Source organism: Carassius carassius, chromosome 24 (assembly GCF_963082965.1).
Source record: "Carassius carassius chromosome 24, fCarCar2.1, whole genome shotgun sequence".
NCBI classification, from domain to species: Eukaryota; Metazoa; Chordata; class Actinopteri; order Cypriniformes; family Cyprinidae; genus Carassius; species Carassius carassius.
Genome location: NC_081778.1, coordinates 13562679 through 13581269, shown reverse-complemented (window position 1 = coordinate 13581269; position 18591 = coordinate 13562679). Strand labels below are relative to the sequence as shown.

General features: G+C 36.9%; 1 protein-coding gene across 3 annotated transcripts in view; it reads right to left on the bottom strand.

Moving 5' to 3' along the window:
* LOC132102857 (neurobeachin-like protein 2) overlaps positions 1–18591 on the bottom strand; it is a 63388-nt gene that overhangs the window by 21863 nt on the left and 22934 nt on the right. For 2 of the 3 annotated variants that reach the window (XM_059507547.1, XM_059507548.1), the window contains exons 9-26: positions 17088–17194; positions 14693–14779; positions 12907–12990; positions 12391–12489; positions 9890–10521; positions 9174–9306; positions 8224–8343; positions 7793–8138; positions 7609–7691; positions 7230–7322; positions 6855–7026; positions 5531–5664; positions 3135–3294; positions 1834–1936; positions 1606–1756; positions 1150–1308; positions 859–1018; positions 686–774 (exon numbers count right to left, since the gene is read on the bottom strand). In XM_059507547.1, coding sequence (XP_059363530.1) covers positions 686–774; positions 859–1018; positions 1150–1308; positions 1606–1756; positions 1834–1936; positions 3135–3294; positions 5531–5664; positions 6855–7026; positions 7230–7322; positions 7609–7691; positions 7793–8138; positions 8224–8343; positions 9174–9306; positions 9890–10521; positions 12391–12489; positions 12907–12990; positions 14693–14779; positions 17088–17194 — 2912 coding nt within the window. The remainder of the gene's footprint in view (positions 1–685; positions 775–858; positions 1019–1149; positions 1309–1605; positions 1757–1833; positions 1937–3134; positions 3295–5530; positions 5665–6854; positions 7027–7229; positions 7323–7608; positions 7692–7792; positions 8139–8223; positions 8344–9173; positions 9307–9889; positions 10522–12390; positions 12490–12906; positions 12991–14692; positions 14780–17087; positions 17195–18591) is intronic. The other variant, XM_059507549.1, reaches the window with a different exon arrangement.

Genomic DNA, 18591 nt, shown 5'->3' with positions numbered 1-18591 from the left:
TCATCTAGAATTTTAAAGTTTTTATAAGCTTTGTGAAGTAATCATTATGATATTTCTGACCTAAACGGCACAGTTAACGTTATGCTAATGTAGTAGGCTAAACTGTTAGCAAGCTTGCAAACCATAGGCTAACTGAAAACGCAATCTTATCCATTTTTGCTATCCATTTTTAATGCATGATCAAAAACATAGCTTGTTATCTTTATATCTTCTTATAGCTAAGCAAAGGCCATTCCAACCAGCAAGCACTATGCTAGCTCTTACCAAGTTTGCTAACCAAAGTCTAACTGAAAACACTAACTTCGTTTTGAAAGTCTAACTGAAAACACCCCATAAAATAAACATCCCATAAAATAAGCTTTTCCTGGTTAAAGCTGGTAGACTAGTCTTAGTTGGTTAAAGCTGGTAGGCTAGCCTTAGCTGGTTAAAGCTGGAAGGCTAGTTTAGCTGGTTAAAGCTGGAAGGCTAGTCTTAGTTGGTTAAAGCTGTAAGGTCAGTCTTAGCTGGTTTAAGATGGATGTATCTGGTTTTAGTTGGGCTCACAGCTTGACCAACTAAGCCGATTAAATAAGTTGTCAAAACCTTTCTAAAACTTGCTAAACCAGCTATGAACAGTCTGAAAGACCAGTTAAGATTAGACAACCAGCTTTAACTGGTTTTAGCTGTTTTTCCATCAGTCACTCACCTTACGACAGATATCTAGGCGGACACTGAGGTCGGCGCGATGGGACAGGTACGCCAATGCCAACAGGTCTCTAAAATTCGGAGTGGGATCTACACCAGACAGACAACAAAACAGACTAATCAACACCTGAACTGTAAAGTTGAGAACTACCATCCACATTTTCTCCAGTTTACCTGTAGCGAGCACCTGCTCATACAGACAGCGTACGGTCGCCATGGTGATGGGGACGTCTCCAAAGGAGCAGACCAGCCCAAGGTAGCCGGAGTCCTTGAGTTTGATGCGCATTTTATTGCGTTCAGGTACACGTTCACTCTTCAGGACTTTATACAAGACCTGCAGCAGAGCAGGAGAGATGTATTCCTATCACTCTGAAAGATACTGATCTCACCGTTTTGGTTTCAAACGTTCACCTCAACACACGCCTCACTGCAGTGTCACCATTTAAAGTGCAAGTTTGTTCTCACCCTGAATACTCTCTCACGAGCCTCGTCCCCATAGTTTGTTTTGAGCAGCAGACAGTAGAGCTGCTCCACCCCTCGCTCCAGAAGAACCGTCACAGCCTGCTCCCGTGGAGAAGGAGAACTCCTCAATACAGTATGTAACACATCCAGAATACTGATCATCTAAAGAGAGGAAGAACATTCATTCTGCAATTAGCTGAACACTTCCAGCATTAAATGTATTTAAAATATATTTTATTTCCAACTTCCATTGGTTGAACAAACAGATATGCCCCAAAATAACACCATTGTTTGAGCCAGTGTGTCAAGCTGGTTGGGATACTCAAAGAAACACTGACCGGTCACAAAGAGACACATTATTTACTCTTTTCAGGAAGTCAATCTACAGTTGTACAGTATCTCAGAAGACAGTTGACACTAGGTTTTGGGACAAAGCAGGTTTGTGTTTGTGTGGGTCACCTGTTGCTCGTCTTGTACTATAGCAGCGTAGGCTAGTACACTCTGCAGCTCCTCAGCAGTGGGAGATTTCAGAAGGTCCTTCAGCAGAGCAAAAAGAGAGATCTGCACCGTCTGCCTCTCATCAGACAGAGGACTGCCATCCTTCTCCACACTGTGGACACAAAAAGGACAATTCTAAACATCTTGTACCCACACTAAATATTGCATTTTCAACCAGCAAAAACGCACCTGTAGTGTGTCCGAATCGAGTCCAGGATGTACTGAACACCATACCTCTTACGAGTCTTCAGCTTGGCTTCATTGATGACGGTGGTTAGGTACTGCACATGACCTGCAAACCAACACAAATACAGACATACAGATTAAAGGGTTTGGAATTAATTAATTAGGTAAGAAAAAATTTATCCTTATTGGGTAAACTATTCTTTTAGGACCTGATTATTATTTGCATTTGATGTCAAATGACAAAAAAGCAATTGCGTCATTCCATGTCAACTCAACCAGAAGTCCCCAGCTCAAATTTTTCATTTTTTAAATATTTTTTCTGTAGAAAGACAAACATATATAGTGATGAAAGGCGAAATATTAAATGTCACAGATGTATATTTTACGGAGTAATCCACTATTTTGTAGAGGGGGGGGGGGGGGGGGGGTCAAAATGACAAGTTTCACTTGAGATTTGGAGCCAAATTAGAGGGGTGTGAAAATGACTTTGGAAAGCTGGCAGGGTCATTATTTTATTTTTACACACAGATCGGTAGGTCTATTAGTAAAATTTCTTGACTTTAGCAATCTTTGTTTCATAATATGCCAACGGTGACAATTCAAAAATGCATCAAGTTTGCATGCCTGTTACTCAATAAGTATTAAAGATATCTTAATATCCTTTTAGATTCTGATTCTTAAAAAACTTTCCTTTTGGTGTCTTCATTGTCCCTCGATGGTTCAATACCAGACATTGAGTGAAGTTAAAGGGTTAGTTCACCCAAAAATGAAAATGATGTCATTAATGACTCACCAATGACAGAAAGCTCTCGGACTAAATCTAAAATATCTTAAACTGTGTTCTGAAGATGAATGGAGATCTTACGGGTTTGGAACGACATGAGGGTGAGACATTAATGACATAATTTTCATTTTTGGGTGAACTAACCCTTTAACATTTTCAGAGGCCAAAAACAAATGTTGGACACTTTACATACAACTGTAACCTACTGATCTCTGTGTAAAAAAAATTAAATAACGATACTGCCAGCTTTCTAAAGTCATTTTTACACCCCTGTAAATTTGCTTCAAATCTCAGTGAAAATTGTCATTTTGACCCCCTCTACAAAATAGTGAATTACTCAGTAAATATACATCTGTGACATTAAATAATTTGCCTTTTATCACTATTTATATGTGTCTTGCTACAGAAAAAAATATTAACAAAATCAAACATTTCAGCAGGGGAAATTTCGGAACATTTTTTGATTTGACACGGAATGACCCAATAACTAATGCCATTGTGATGTGTTTTGGTTGTTTACCCAGGCAGACTGCAAAGTGGCTGTGGCTCCAGATCCTGAAGTCAAAGAGCAGGTACTGGTACAGCTGTGATAGGAGGGCATTGTTACCCTCGTTGGACACCTGCTTGAGCAGGAACTGACAGGCCATCAGTACACTCATGTCCATCATACTGCTGGGAACCTGGAGGAGAAAAAGAATGCAAGAGAGGAGATTAAGTGTTTTTGTATTTATTAAAGCCATCAATCCATTACAACCAATTCAAATCAATTCAAAATAAACATATGATATAATGATCAAATTAATCACATATAGTACATCAATATGTGCGGAGATATATTTCTGCCTACACACTATGTAAGCAGAACTATGTAAGGCTGCTTTTTATCGACTATAGCTCAGCTTTCAATACTATAGTCCCCATAAAGCTAGCTTCCAAACTCATGGACCTTGGCCTGAATTCTTCACTCTGCAACTGGATTCTTGATTTCCTCACTGGAAGACCTCAAGTGGTGAAACTAGGCCAGTACACATCCAACTCCATCACCCTGAATGTAGGAGCCCCACAGGGCTGTGTCCTCAGTCCCCTGCTCTACTCTCTCTACACACATGACTGCGTGTCTTCGCACAGCTCACATTCACAACAATAATGAGACCGCATACTTGGATGAGGTAGAGAAATTAACATCATGGTGCCAGGACAACTGTCTCTCTCTGAATGTGAGCAAAACTAAAGAACTGATTGTGGACTTCAGGAAGAGACAGCAGCAGCCCTATGCTCCTCTTATGATCAGCGGGACCCCTGTGGAGAGGGTGAGCAGCTTCAAGCACCTTGGTGTAAACATCTTCGAGGACCTGACTTGGACTACCCACATTCAAACACAGGTTAATAAAGCCAGGTAAAGACTGTACCATCTGTGACAGCTGAGGAAATTCAGGGTCTCACCAGCAATCCTGAAAACTTTCTATTCAGGGGCCATAAAAAGTGTACTGACTCAGTGTATTTCAGTGTGGTATGGGAACAGCTCCAGTCAAAACTGCAAAACCCTGCAGAGAGTTGTGCGCTTAGCTGAGCGCATCTCTGGGTCTGCTTTCCCCTCTCTGTAGGACATCTACCTTAAACGCTGCAAAAGCAGAGCTGTTAAAATCATCAAGGACTCTATCCACCCCAGTAATCATCTTTTCATTTTGCTGCCATCTGGTAAGCGCTTCCGTAGTCTGATGGCAAAAACCGAGAGACTCAGGAGGAGTTTCTTCCCCCAGGCCATCAGGCTCCTAAACTCAAAACCAGCCTCTTAACATCTTCATGTCTCCACTTAATATTCACTTTATCAGTAAGAAATTCATCATTCACTACCTCACATTGACATACTGACAGTGTCTACCTGTTTGCACATTTTCCTCTTGTAAATTCCTGTGTATCTTAATATTTAAGACTACAGTTTACTTTCATGCACATTATTTTGCGTTCTATATTTAATTCTACAGTATACATCTTTTTTATATTTTATTCTTATATTTTTATTGTTTACTTTTATTTAATTCTTTCATAGCTATATTTATGTATATTTTCATCTGTGTTGTATTCTTTAATAATTGCACTGTCCATGGAGCGGACCTGACTCACATTTCACTGCTGGTTATATATGCTCTATATAATTGTGTAAGTGACGAATACAAATCTTGATTCTTCTCTTGATTCTTGAAGGCAAATATAATGGAATGCAAGTATAATTTTTCATTGAATTAAATCTAATACTTGTCCTACATAATGGATTTAATTGACAGACAGTGTTTAAAGCCTGAGGATGGTATACTTATGTAACTATGAGTGTGTGTACTTTCCATCTCTCAAACCCAAGAAACTCTCTTCAGAGGACTTTACAAGCCTTTCAAATCACAGTACAACAAAAGCAGATCAGATATGACTTAATTTTGTGGAACTATAAAAGCCACTCCTAAACTTAATGTTCTTGCAGGAGATCAGAAATATATCAGCATCTGTTTCTCTGAACTTCAGCTGCTACTTACTTATCAGTGTCTTGTCAAATTATCTGCTTAATATCCTGGCATCTGATGGAAGCACTCATGTACTGATAACTATACAGCACCTAAAGATTTGAAACTTTCATATTGATTACGTGTTAAATGTCACAGATGTTGTGATAAATGTGTGAACTCTTGATTTGAATGCATTCACGTCAGTCACTCAAACCTTGCTTATTCATTTCTGTAAAGATTCCTGGCACCAGATAAAACCTTAAAGCATGAAAACTTTTGTGCAATATCAAGGGATTGTTATCACAAGTGTTTCCTAACAGGATGCTTTGCCCTGAAATAACATACACCAATATGTCTGGTTAGACCTCCAGACGCTGTCTCTATTCAACAGTGTGTGTGTGTGTGTGTGTGTGTATACCTTGCCGAGCATGGCTCCGATGATGGGCGGCCCGTGGCACTGAAGCAGACTCTCCTGATTGGCTGGATGGTTGCGCAGCATGTTCTTAATCATCAGCAAAAATGCTGCTACACTGTTCTTTCCTAAACGGCCCTCTAACACACACACAAACAAAGCAGCAATCAGTTTCACATTAGCAAAATGTAACATTGACAAATTGCTGCAATGGCATTACATGGGAAATCAACAACCAAAGTTCAACTGCAGAACACAAACTCCCTGCAGCCTCTTACACAAGCACATAAACACATGTATGAATACTCAAACACAACTTTATGAATCACTAACCCACAGCAAAATCAAATAGCATACTCAAAAAACATCAATGGTGACTCATACTGCAATTACAGGAAAATTGACATCATCGATGTTATAAGAAGCCCTAAAAAGCCACATAACAATCTGTTAATGGTTCATGTTTCATACTGTAAGCCCGTATTTATAACACATTAAAATAGTTTTCTTAAGGCATTATAATGAATGCATAATGCATTATAAAAAAATATATATGTTGTTTCATCATTGTGGTTATAACTTTTAGGAGTATGATTATTTATAACATGCAATAAACACCAATTAAATCCACTTAATTTATAATGGTTTATAAGTCTCATATCTTGACATTATTAATTTAAGATCTGAGCATCTTATTGATATTACTCTAAATATGGTTAAAATATACATTCATCTGATCAAATAACTGACCCTATGGCTGTTTAAGAAAAAAAATATTATTTTTATTATTATTGTTATATTTATAAGTGGTCTTTGTCTGCTTTAAGCAAAGGAACAAGTTAACGATTATATATATGTATATATATATATATATATGTATATATATATATATATATATATATATATATATATATATATATATATATATATATATATATATATATATATAAATAAAATGGTCCTAAAATAAGCTTACTTTTTTAATGAAAATTTTTTATAGAATTTGTGAAATTGTGAAATGTTCAATGATAGAGATGGCCAATCAAATCAAAGTTTTCATATTTCATATACAAACATTTCATATTTCACAACTGCTATGTAATGTTATGGAATGATTCATCCATGCATGCATTTAATTAATTAATTTATTTTTGACCTTGTAATGCCAAATCGATCTTCTGGTGAAAATGTCAGACTTCTTTCTTGAGATGCTTGCAGGACTCAACAAACCTTTTTTTAGCTAATGTTTTTTATTTGATGTATGCATGGACATGAATCATGGGAAGTGAGAGAGGTTAGGGAATCGGATATCTTCTGAGAGAGTACTGACCAGATGACTTCCCCAGTGGCAGCAGCATGCCGGCGGGGCCCCTGGAGGACGTGAGCTCTGGCCCGAGAAGATCTGACGTCTCCTGACCCTCAGTCTCGCCCTGATCCAGTAAACACACCTGCTCCAGCAGGGGCAGGAGAGCTCCCATCCCACCTACAGAGCTCAGCACATCCTACATACCACACAAGATAATAAAACATAATTAGCATTTACAGCTCCTGCAGGGATGTATGAGCTTATGAGTTTTGCTCTAGAAGTACGTGTTGAATACACACATTTCCCAACACTGGCAAACACAAAATGCTGTAGTGATGTCAGAACAAGATGAATCATGTTGATCTTTAAAGATAATGAAGCTCAGTAATGCATACACACCTTGACGTCCCAGTTCACCACTCTGTGACCAGTCAGCCGGCCATCGTAAAGATGGTTGGGGGACAAATCCAAACAGATCTGGCTCTTAAAGGCCTAGAATATGAATATTTAAAGTTTAAATCATATGTAAACTATATTCATCTGGACATATTTATCAATATTTATTAACTTTTGAATATAGTATTTTTATTTTATGTTACTTTCATATATAATGTATTTATTTAATCGTTTTTTTGTTTTGTTTTTCACTACTAGGCTCTTGTCCTTTAGAATTTTGAACCTTACTTTATATTACATTGATATTATATTGCTATTATCATACATACACAGAACAGTTAGTCAGATGGACGTATTGATGAATCTCTGAGCAGATAATTACCTGTGGTGTATAGTATAAAACTAATTTACTGTTGACTTCTGAAGGTTCACCATCAGCTTTGAACAGAGAAACATTATTGGGACCTGTCAAGTGAAACAGAGATAGACATTCTTTAACGCTTGATTCTTTGTGGATGGATAGGTGAATTTCTGCTGTTTGAATGTGCTGGATGTCTCATTTATACCTGCAGTGAACAGGGCTCGTGCCTGAGCAGGCTGCAGAGCTTCATGGCAGATGAACACTGTGGCTAAAAGGCCACCCAGTGATGACGGAGAGCCCCACGCAGTGTCCTGTAGCCCTGCCGGGATGGTGTGAACTAGACTGTCCCGACTCACACCTGGCCGCCCCACTGCGGCTGCTGCAAAGGATGCAGGGAAGGACTGGGAACGTGCAAGGGTGGGTGGCCCAGCATGAGCTGCAAATGCCATCTCGGAGGGCGAGTGGGATGGGTTGGGCAGGGTCGGAGAGGTAGTCGTGGTGGTAGTGGTGGTCCGGTGACCGGCTGATCCAATGCAGCAGGAAGTGAAAGGCTGAAACATCGACAGTCAAACAGACCAATGAAATAAACCATGGTCATAATAAATCAAACTACTGCAGACAATAACATTTATTCACCTCATTCAGAGAAGGAAAGCGCAGGGGTGCTGTTTTACGCTGCACTCCGTCCACATAAACATTGACCACATTTTGTCCAAAGGGCCGACGGCCAGGAACGTGAACAATGGCAACTGAGTGCTAGAACGAAGAAAAGAAGCCTAAGAATAAGACTCTAAATATAGAAATGATATCATCAGTGTTTGGGGTAACGCATTACAAGTAATGTGAGTCACATAATCAGATGACATTTTTCAAGTAACTAGTAAAGTAATGCATTACTTGTAAATTAACAACAAAATATCTGAATTATTATAGTTTATTCACTGACACGTCTCCCGTCTCCGTGTTGAGAGAAACTAGAAGTGAGGTGCAGAGGCAGAGGCACTTACTTCAGCCGACAGTTTATTATTTTTGGAGTAAAAGAACCTTTACAGTTGCCGTAAATTTAACTTTTGGCTTTTTTGTTATTAAAAAATACAAATAAGCAAGAATAGCCCAGGCGACAAAGTAACGCAAAAGTTGTGTAATGCATTACCTTCCATAAGAAGTAAAGTAATGCAGTTAGTTACTTTTTTTAATGGAGTAACGCAATATTGTAATGCATTACTTTATGTCAAAATATATTTGATATCAATAAGTGAGGTTCTTCCCTTACGAAAATTTACCATGGTTTTACTACAATAAACTAAAACAATGATAACCACAAATTAACTATGGTTTTAGTTTAACCATAGTATTTGTAGTAAAACTATGGTTATACAAATGGTAATATGCCAAACAAAAACATGGTTACTACACTTTTTACTATGATAAAACCATGGTTAATTTTTAACTGAAATCATGCTAAAGTGGCTAGTCAAGCTAAAGCTAATTCAGCAGTAAAAATACATGTGATATTTCCTAATATTACTTTCTCTTCTTTAAGGTCTATGGTTATATGCGTGAAAATTGTCTGTAAGGTCACTAACCCAGGCGCAATCATTGAATGGGTGTTCTGGCAGAGAAATGGCCATGTACTCCTTTTTAGTACATACTGCCACCACCAAAACTTCTTCTGTGGTGAAAAACGCTTCAAAGCCAGTTCCGCTTGCTGTGAAGAAACTACACACAGGACACAATACAAAGGTATTGGTAAGGTATTTAAAGGTATAAGCACACACAAAACAAGAACTATTGGTCACCAATACAGCGTGCTTTTAATAATGCAATTTCTAGAACTGCAGTCAAGTGTTAAGACAAATACTTTAATGTCATCACTGATCTTCTTTTCAGCAGTAAAATCATTGTTAATGTTAGGCTTGTAAATTGCAATTACTGATTACAGATAAAGAAAAATGAGCAAATACTGCAGATGCATTGCACAATATACATTATTTACACCCACATTAACATAATACATAATGATGTGATGACCTATAGCATTTAAAAGAATAATTTAATATAACTAATACTTTTAATAATTTAAAAAGTTTAATAATTATCTGATCATGTGCATTAACACAACCATTTTCAACTATGACAATAAAAAGAATGAGCCCCAAATATAACAATGATTTTTAAAGGATCATGTGACACTGGATAATGTATATATATCAAAAAGGCTAAAACAGTTACAAGAAATGATACAGCAGATGATAAAATTTTTATTATAACACCCATCTATCGTGAGTATTCTCGAACAAACCTGTAAAGCTGTTTCCTGCGTGGTCCCTTAGCCATTCGAACCATATTATCCGGGTTTGTCAGGTGGGATTCGGAGTAGTGGTGTTGGGGTGGAGGAAAGTCTGTGTTGAGGCACAACCATGCATGGAAAGCAAATGCGTTTCCTGGCCAGCGCTGTATAGCTGGCACCATAATACCCGCCATAGGGGGCATAAGGTCAAAATACTGCAAGGCGCTGCACACACCCTCTCCACGGGCCGCCATGGTAGAAAGCACCCTTACCACGCGCCCACAGTATGGATGAGGGGGTGCACCAGGCTCAGTCCGCAAGAGCTTCAGCAGACTCTTCAGTTCACAGGGCCTTAGAGAAAGAGATCCCAAGTCTTGCAGCAAACCCAAGAGGGCATCCACGCACTGCCGGTCGAGCCGCTCTGGGGGTTCAGACAGCACCTCCAGCAGAGCACCTACTAAGTCTGCTTCAACGGCTACAGTGCGGCAGGACAGAGTTCCTCGACACACGGCCGCCAGCCACTGGGACACCAGCAGCTGCAGAGAGCGAGAGCCCAGGTCAGGCAACCACTGCAGCAGCAGGAGCAAAGGCTGTTCGTTACTGATGCCCAACTGCATGGCCTGGGAATGCTCTCCTTCAACAGCCTGAGAGGAAAACATGGAGAAAGGGAAAGGACAAAACAAAAAGTGATGCTATGAGGATACAAATATTTTATGATAGTGCCTTAGTCACGATCCAGAAATAATTCATAGTTACACAACTTACTGCATTTGATGAAGAACTTACTTCTTTAGCATTAATAAGTATGTTTTATAAGTATACATTATATGAAATTCAGTGTTATTTCAATACCATTAAAGTTGTTTTACAGTATTAATATAAAGTATTCATATTTGTATTAATATTTAGATTTTTTTATTATTATATTATTATATTTTATTATTATAGATTACATTTACAAGTTATATATTTTAGTATTTTTTTGGTTTTATTTTATTTTGAATATGTCTACTTAGTTTTTAATGTTGGCTCAGCAACTAACTGAATCATTTTTTCATAAAAGATTAAATGTGATTAGCTTTTTTTATATTTAATTTTTTTTTTTACAAGTTTAAGAATTTTTTGGTTTTGTGTTTTTGTCAGTTTTATTTATTTATTATAAATATCTACATACTTGTAATATTTTTTTTATTTCAGTTATTTTATTTTCAATTATCATAATATTGATTTTCAACTCTAATTCCCGACATTAATTGGAAATTTTGGCTTAGCTACTAATTAACAGTTTTATATACACACACACACACATACATACATACATACAATTTTATTTCAGTTAACGTTAATATTTTATATTTTTTAATAGTTTAAGTTTAAGTTAACAATAATGATTGGTGGCCTGCAACATCTTCACAGGACAGGATTCAATATCATAGGACTCTTCTCTTGTAGTATTATGGGATAGTAAGTGTCCACTGAATGCAAATTTCAGAATCAGTGGAAACCGTAGATATAAACAGTTTTTCGCATAGAAGTAGTCAAATTTGGATGTGGAGTATTCTTTGAAATTACATGTCAAAAATTGTGTCAAATGGAAACATCAAATATATGCACAGGCTTCCTGGAGCGGGACTGAGAGAATTCTCTAAACCAGCGGTTCTCAATTCCAGTCCCCGCGCCCCACTGCTCTGCACATTTTGTACGTTTCTCTTAGTGCTTCAGACGTTTGTTCTATTCGAACGTAAGTGCCCTGCGAAGTGGACATCACAGGATAATCCACCATGATTCCAGTTCGAAGCGAATGTATATGTTCCAATCAAAGTGCATTGAAGTGTGCGAGACGTGAATTTAAATTGTATTGATTTACAGAGGTATATGATGTCACAGTTGTCCGTGTGTAAAGATACTGCGCGGCACAAATCAGTGAATGGATGTTCCGAAGTGAGGTAAACTTCAAAAGATTTCCCCTGCTCAGGGAGTAGGGAGCAATGAACACAGGGAACACAGTTAATGCACGGAGCTCACTTCTAACGAGCTGATTATCTGAATCAGGTGTGTTAACAAAGAGAAACGTGTAAAATATGCAGAGCAGTGGGGCGCGAGGACTGGAATTGAGAACCCAAATACTAACACATATCATCACACATTAAAATACTTTTTTCAGACACAACATTCTTTCTGTTCTTCACACAATTGCTATCATATGGCTTTAGGGCGCTTTAAATTATTGTATTTTTAGTCCATTCAAATTGTTTTATAAATAATATGGAATTCCGTTGGTCACGTAATCTCAATTTGTCCGACCTTCTGCATGTAAAACAAAGCAACTTTTATGAGGCCACTAATAGGAGACTCATGTGAAAGTATGTCATTTTAATTTTATGGTTACGGAGCATGTTTTACTGTGCGTAAAAATACCGAGTATACATTTCATCTGACTAAATGTCAAAAAGGAAGGAAATGTAGGTCACACCATCTGTGATAGTAGTTACAGTCAGTTTCTTCTCACTCACCATGTTCATCAGCTCCTGCAGGAGTCTTTTAGTGGGCTGTCCTTGACTTTTCAACACATCAAACAACTGCGAGTAGCCAATCCGCTCCTTGAAGACCTCCTGGGAAGACAAACCACACAAAACCACAGTTACATTACAGATGAACAAGCACAGAATACAATGAGTTCTCTTACCACCCTGTTCCCCAAAATAAACCAAAGCACAAAATGTACTTAAAGTAGTAATGTAGATATATATATATAAAACAGGACAGGACATGGGATTTTGATACTTTTGAACCTGACCAAATAACTGAAGTGCATGTTGTAATGTCACCATGGGTGACCTGGTTCTGCAGAACCACATCAAATGTGCTGATAAGATTAACCACACACCGGAAAGGGGCACATTTAACATACGCAAGCACATTGACTTATCATAATCAGATAAGAGATGTCTGCAAGCTGACCTTTCAGAGACTTTTAGGAAAAGCATGCATAAGGAGCGAGAGGAGAGGAGGTTTAAGACATGTCATACCTTGGCAGAGGGTGAGTTGCTCATAATGGCGGTGAGAACTCGAATGGCGTGTACTGTGATGCAATCAGAGCCCTTTTCCCAGACCTACACACACATATCCAAAACACACACCTCATTTAGTTTATATTCACATTCTTATGTATTAAATGATTAGTTCACCCGAGGATAAATATTCTGTCCAAGCCCACAGGAGAATTTTTTTGAAGAACCAATGCCGTTTTGTCTGACAATTTAAGATGTACATGAATTAGCTTTCAAAGCTTCATTGACCTCTCAATGAACATTGACAAATGTTTTGGTCTGTTCCTTAAACGGGGCTATCATATGGCTTCAGAAGATGCAGAATATTGTGCATACAGACTACTTACTGCATTTATGGTGTTTTTAATCCATTTTAGAGCATGACCGATATGATCATTACAAATATTGTTGTAAGAGCTGAATAAAGATTCTTCAGAATTTCTCCTTTTGTTTCCCACGGTAAATAACAGCAAAATATGGGTTAGGAATTACAATCAGGTGAGTAAATAATGATACACGCTATCATTTAAACATTTGATTTTTAAGAAGTTAACTCTTTTATTCAGCAAGGATGCATTTAATTGATCAAATTCCAAAATTCTGATTCATTCATTCAATTCTTAATAATCAGAAATGTTTCTTGAGCACTAAATCAGAATCACGTGACACTGAAGGTTATAGTACTGGCTGCTATAAATTCTGCATTGCCAACAAAGCAAATAAATATTATTAATATTAATATTATTAATAAATAATTTTAAATTAAGAAATATTACTTGACATCATAGTTTTACTGTATGTTTGATTAAATAAATGCAGCCTTGGTGAGCATAAGAGACTTCTTTCAAAAACATAAGAAAAAAATATATATATCTTACCGACCTCAAACGTTTGATCAGTGGTGTGAACATTTTTGTGTGAAATATTGCTTTTCATAAAACAGTTTCAAAGAGATGCATGCAAGGAGTATATCTATACATTTTGAACACAAATTTATGATAATAATTAAATTAAAGAGATTAAAACATGCAACAGTAAAACCCATTTTTCCTTTCATTTAACCTTAAAATATTTACCACCACTCCACCACAAATATCCCACCAAAGACCACCGAATGAAACACACACAAAATGTTACACCTAGAGCACCACAGCTACACCAGACATGCTAAAAATCTAGATCACTGCAAGACAACATGCAAGGTGACAGTACACACACACACACACACACACAGACACACACACACTTCACCACCACAAGCAGGATCCTCACCCTCCAACTCTGTGTACTGACACTGCATCAACACAGCTCTTATAAAATCATGCAATATGCATAGGTTTATTATTAATAAAAATATCTCTAAAATACAATTATGCATGCACATTTGAATGTTAGAAATAAACACATTTTTGACATTCATATATCTGCACATTTTTAAGCAAAGAACTACCATTAGAACACGATAGTACCATCATATCATATCCAACTGTTATGATATCATAATAACAGCTAATGTTTTACGGTTCCATATTTTTGGTTGCATTAAACAGGCACATGCAACGACACATGCAGATGCTTTGGTTCTGTAAATTCATCTAGACAACACTGCACGCTTACATTGAGCTTGTTATGCAGAATCTAATGTTGCTCAGTCAGCGGTTGTGTGTCTGCGTACTTGTCTGTGTGTCTGTGTTTGTGTCAGTCAAGTGAAGGGTGGGTTTCCTGCTGACAAACGCCACACTGATCAGCGGTGAAGGGAAAGTACCTGCTCCACTTCAGCCTCTGTGAGCAAACGTGTAGTGAGGTCACACTGGCCCTCACACTCCACCTTAAACCTGTTACTCTGATATAGCTGCAGGACAGACACACATTCATACACACGCAGCGTCACAAGAGACACATAAACACAAGTGAGTCCGAGATAAAATATGCAAGCAGAAATTGAACTTACTGACAGATAAAGCAAAACAAAATGAATAGGTAAGAGTCGAAAGAAAGCAGCTCTACGAAATCCTCAGTACGCAACATAAAGGCTAGCTACAACACACTCCAAAACCACCCAGCTTACCAAAACCAACTGTGATTACATAAAACATTTAACACAGAACCTACAGTTTACTTCATCACAGGACCGAAACAGAGGCTGTGCTACAAATGATTATTGTTCATCATTTTGATGCACTGGGTTGTAAACCATCTGTCATGGTCTATTTTTATCTGTTAGTAAAATATTGGCTTAGTAATACACTAGCTGAACGGGGCAATGACAAATCTAGTTTAAAATACATTTTCAAAGTTCTTAGAACTGCAACATTTGTTTTCGTGTTGTTTCATGTGGTTTTATATCACATTTTTAGATCATCTTCAAAGAAGGTTTCAATTTGAGTAGTCAAGTAGTAACATGTTTCCTTGAATGCATGTGTACACATCTTAATAATTCTTAAAAAAATATATATATAATTTGAATATCATTACTTTCAATACAATTTTAATTCAATTAATAAATATCGTTATAATTTAGTGAGTTGCACAACATGACTTTTAATACTGAAATGAACTTGACCTGTCAAAGGTCAAACGAAGCTATCTGTTATTTCTGTCTGAAGGGATCCTCTCTATGATATCATTTCCTGTTTTTCTGCATGTTTGTTGCACCAACTTTGATTTGGCAGACACATGTTTTTTTCTTTTCTTTCTTTTTATAATATGCCTAAATGGCTGCCCACTGCTCCGGGTGTGTGTTCACAGTGTGTATGTGTTCACTGCTGTGTGTGTGTGTGTACACTTTTGATGGGTTAAATGCAGAGCACAAATTCCGAGTATGGGTCACCATACTTGGCTGTATGTCACTTCACTTTCACTTTCAAATTACTTGAAAATAAAACGTATTGAGGCTTTTGATATTAGGACAGCTGTATGACTTATTTTTTGTAACATTTTTTATCTTTTCCTTTTTGTTCTGTTCACACAATGTATGTGAAATAAATGCTTCGTATGTTAATTGAAATATATTTGAAATAAAATATAAGTATTAAATGAAAATTAGAAATGTTGCGTTAGTAACTGAAATATGTTTAGGTGAAGAACTAAAATGACAGAATGAAATAAAAATACATTTATATATATATAAAAAACATTAATTTTTTTTATAAAAAAGCATAAAATGACTAAAAATGTAATTAAAATATTAATATAGAAACATAATAAAAACTATAAGTATATAAGTAATACTAAAATAACACAAACAAAATGGTACTTTTGGGAAAGTTGATATGTCCTGTGGTAAGGCTGTTTTGTTTTTTTCTGCATGTTTTATGAATTATCCTATTATAAGAACATGCGTAGGCTGGCTAACAATATAGCCTCTAATCCTATACATATACTGCATAAAGACTTTGAACTATTACCGTCACAACGGAGGTATAGAGTTCCCAAATTTAAGAAAGTGAAGCTGAAAAATTCTTTTGTGCACCAGGCAATCCTAGCACTGAACAAAAACACCTAATCAGAGATCAAGAGTATTGGGACGGTGTTGCAGATGTATAAATGTTGTATGAAATGTATAATTGTACTGCTGAATGTCAATGTAGAATGTATGTTAAATGTTGTTGTAAACATAAATACTGTTATGCAAGAAAAATTTCAGACAATGTCTGACAATAAAGTATAAAGTAAGTAAGTAAGTTTGTTGCACCACCTGACACTGACTTGGCTAAATTTACTGCTTGAAAAATTACTTATTAAAATGCTGAACTATTGAGGCTTTTGATATTAGGACAGTTGCACTACCCTGTAAGTTTTTACTTTTTCCGTTTTTCTTTTTATTCAGCTGATGAAATGTATTTAAAAGAAATGCTTCAAATCCTTACTGACATCCTTCAGTGGGAACGTTTCCCGAGTAGAGATAAACAATATAGCTGGTATCTTATGTAAAAATCATTTTAAAATATATATTTTTTAACTTGATAAGTGACAAAAGAAATACTAAAATTAAATGAAAGCAACCTCTACATTGGTTCAGAGTTCAGTAGTCTGCTTATTATTTTTCAGGCCAAACATTTTCAACCATGAGACTGATTTGAATGGCTGGAACCTCAGGGCTGGAAATTTTCAGCGCTGCTGCAGATATCTCAGAGGGTTTAAGAAGGTAGCATTCTGACCTTGCTGTTCTGGATGAGGCGGAGGATGTGCTCGAAACAGTTGTTATTGAGAAAGATAGCCTGCAACACAGGCCGGTCTGAACACTGCAGGATCTCTGGGATAGCATCTGCAGGGCAAAAACACAAGAACATTCACTCTTTTTAACCTGTGCCTTCTGGAGAGATAAACAGTGCCAGATTTAAGCACTTAATTAAACAGTGCTTTGACATCAGCATTACTCACGGTAGAATAAATTAAATGCAATAAAATAGCTGTTTTGTGAGCTTTTGCAACTTCTCGATTCATATTGACAATTAACTTCTGCAAAAGGGGTGGAAGTTCACCATAAATACATTTTAAATGTTTAAAAACAACATTAAACATATCATACACAGTGATCTGGGTTAAAGATCTAGAATCAGAAGCTCTGCAATTCACCATGTATGATACAAGATTGTTGTGTTGATTTTGATTTTTTTATTGCAAAATGCCAACAGTTACATTATATTATATTACATGATATTATTACATAACAGCATATTACATCAGATCCTTCCGGGAAGTTGATGTGACATGTACTCCATCTAACTATTCAAGCAGCATTTTTTTATTTGTTTCGTATGTAATTGTTATAATTGTAATGTATGCAATTTTATGACCTTATATTCATTGAGAGACCTGGAATATTTTTATTTCAAAAATGATTTTGTCGCACTGCAGGACCATTTAAATCTAAATTATAATTGAACTAGTGAAGGCAAGTGTTTAAAGGGGTCATATGACGTTGCTGAAAAGAACATTATTTTGTGTATTTGGTGTTTATGCTGTTTAAGGTTCAAAAAACACATTATTTTCCACATACTGTACATTATTTTTTCTCCTCTATGCCCCGCCTTTCTGAAACGTTGATTTTTACAAAGCTCATCGTTCTGAAAAGCGAGGTGTGCTCTGATTGGCCAGCTATCCTGTGCGTTGTGATTGGCCGAATGCCTCAAGCGTGTGATGGAAATGTTACGCCCCTTAACATACTGTGATGCCGTCTCCCGGCGCAATGAGACAAAACCAATAAAACCCATTACATTGAGGCTTTTGTTGCATCCAGTGGGGACATAATTACTGATTATAATGACTTGTACTGTCTTTTTGACCCGGCACTGCTTTGTTCTTTTTTTAATTAAAAGGAGTCAACCAAAAAAGGGCGGTGCAGTGAGCCTCACGTCTTCAAACCTGAAAAACGTGTTGTGTCTCATCAGGGCCTAAGGCAGCATCCTAACAGTCATGGATTCTGAATATCGTCATTTGGTTTCCACAAAAGCAAGTAATGTCGGACTGGGAGAACATGATGACATAATTTCTTTAAAAGGGGACACTGGATGACCATTTTCCACATGTCGATATGATTCTTCAGGGTCTTCATGAAATGGCTGTAACATTACCTCAACGATCATTTAAAACTGAGCTGGCAGAAAATTTCATCCAATGTCACCTTTAAAAAGAAATAGCATTGAAACCACCCATCTTATA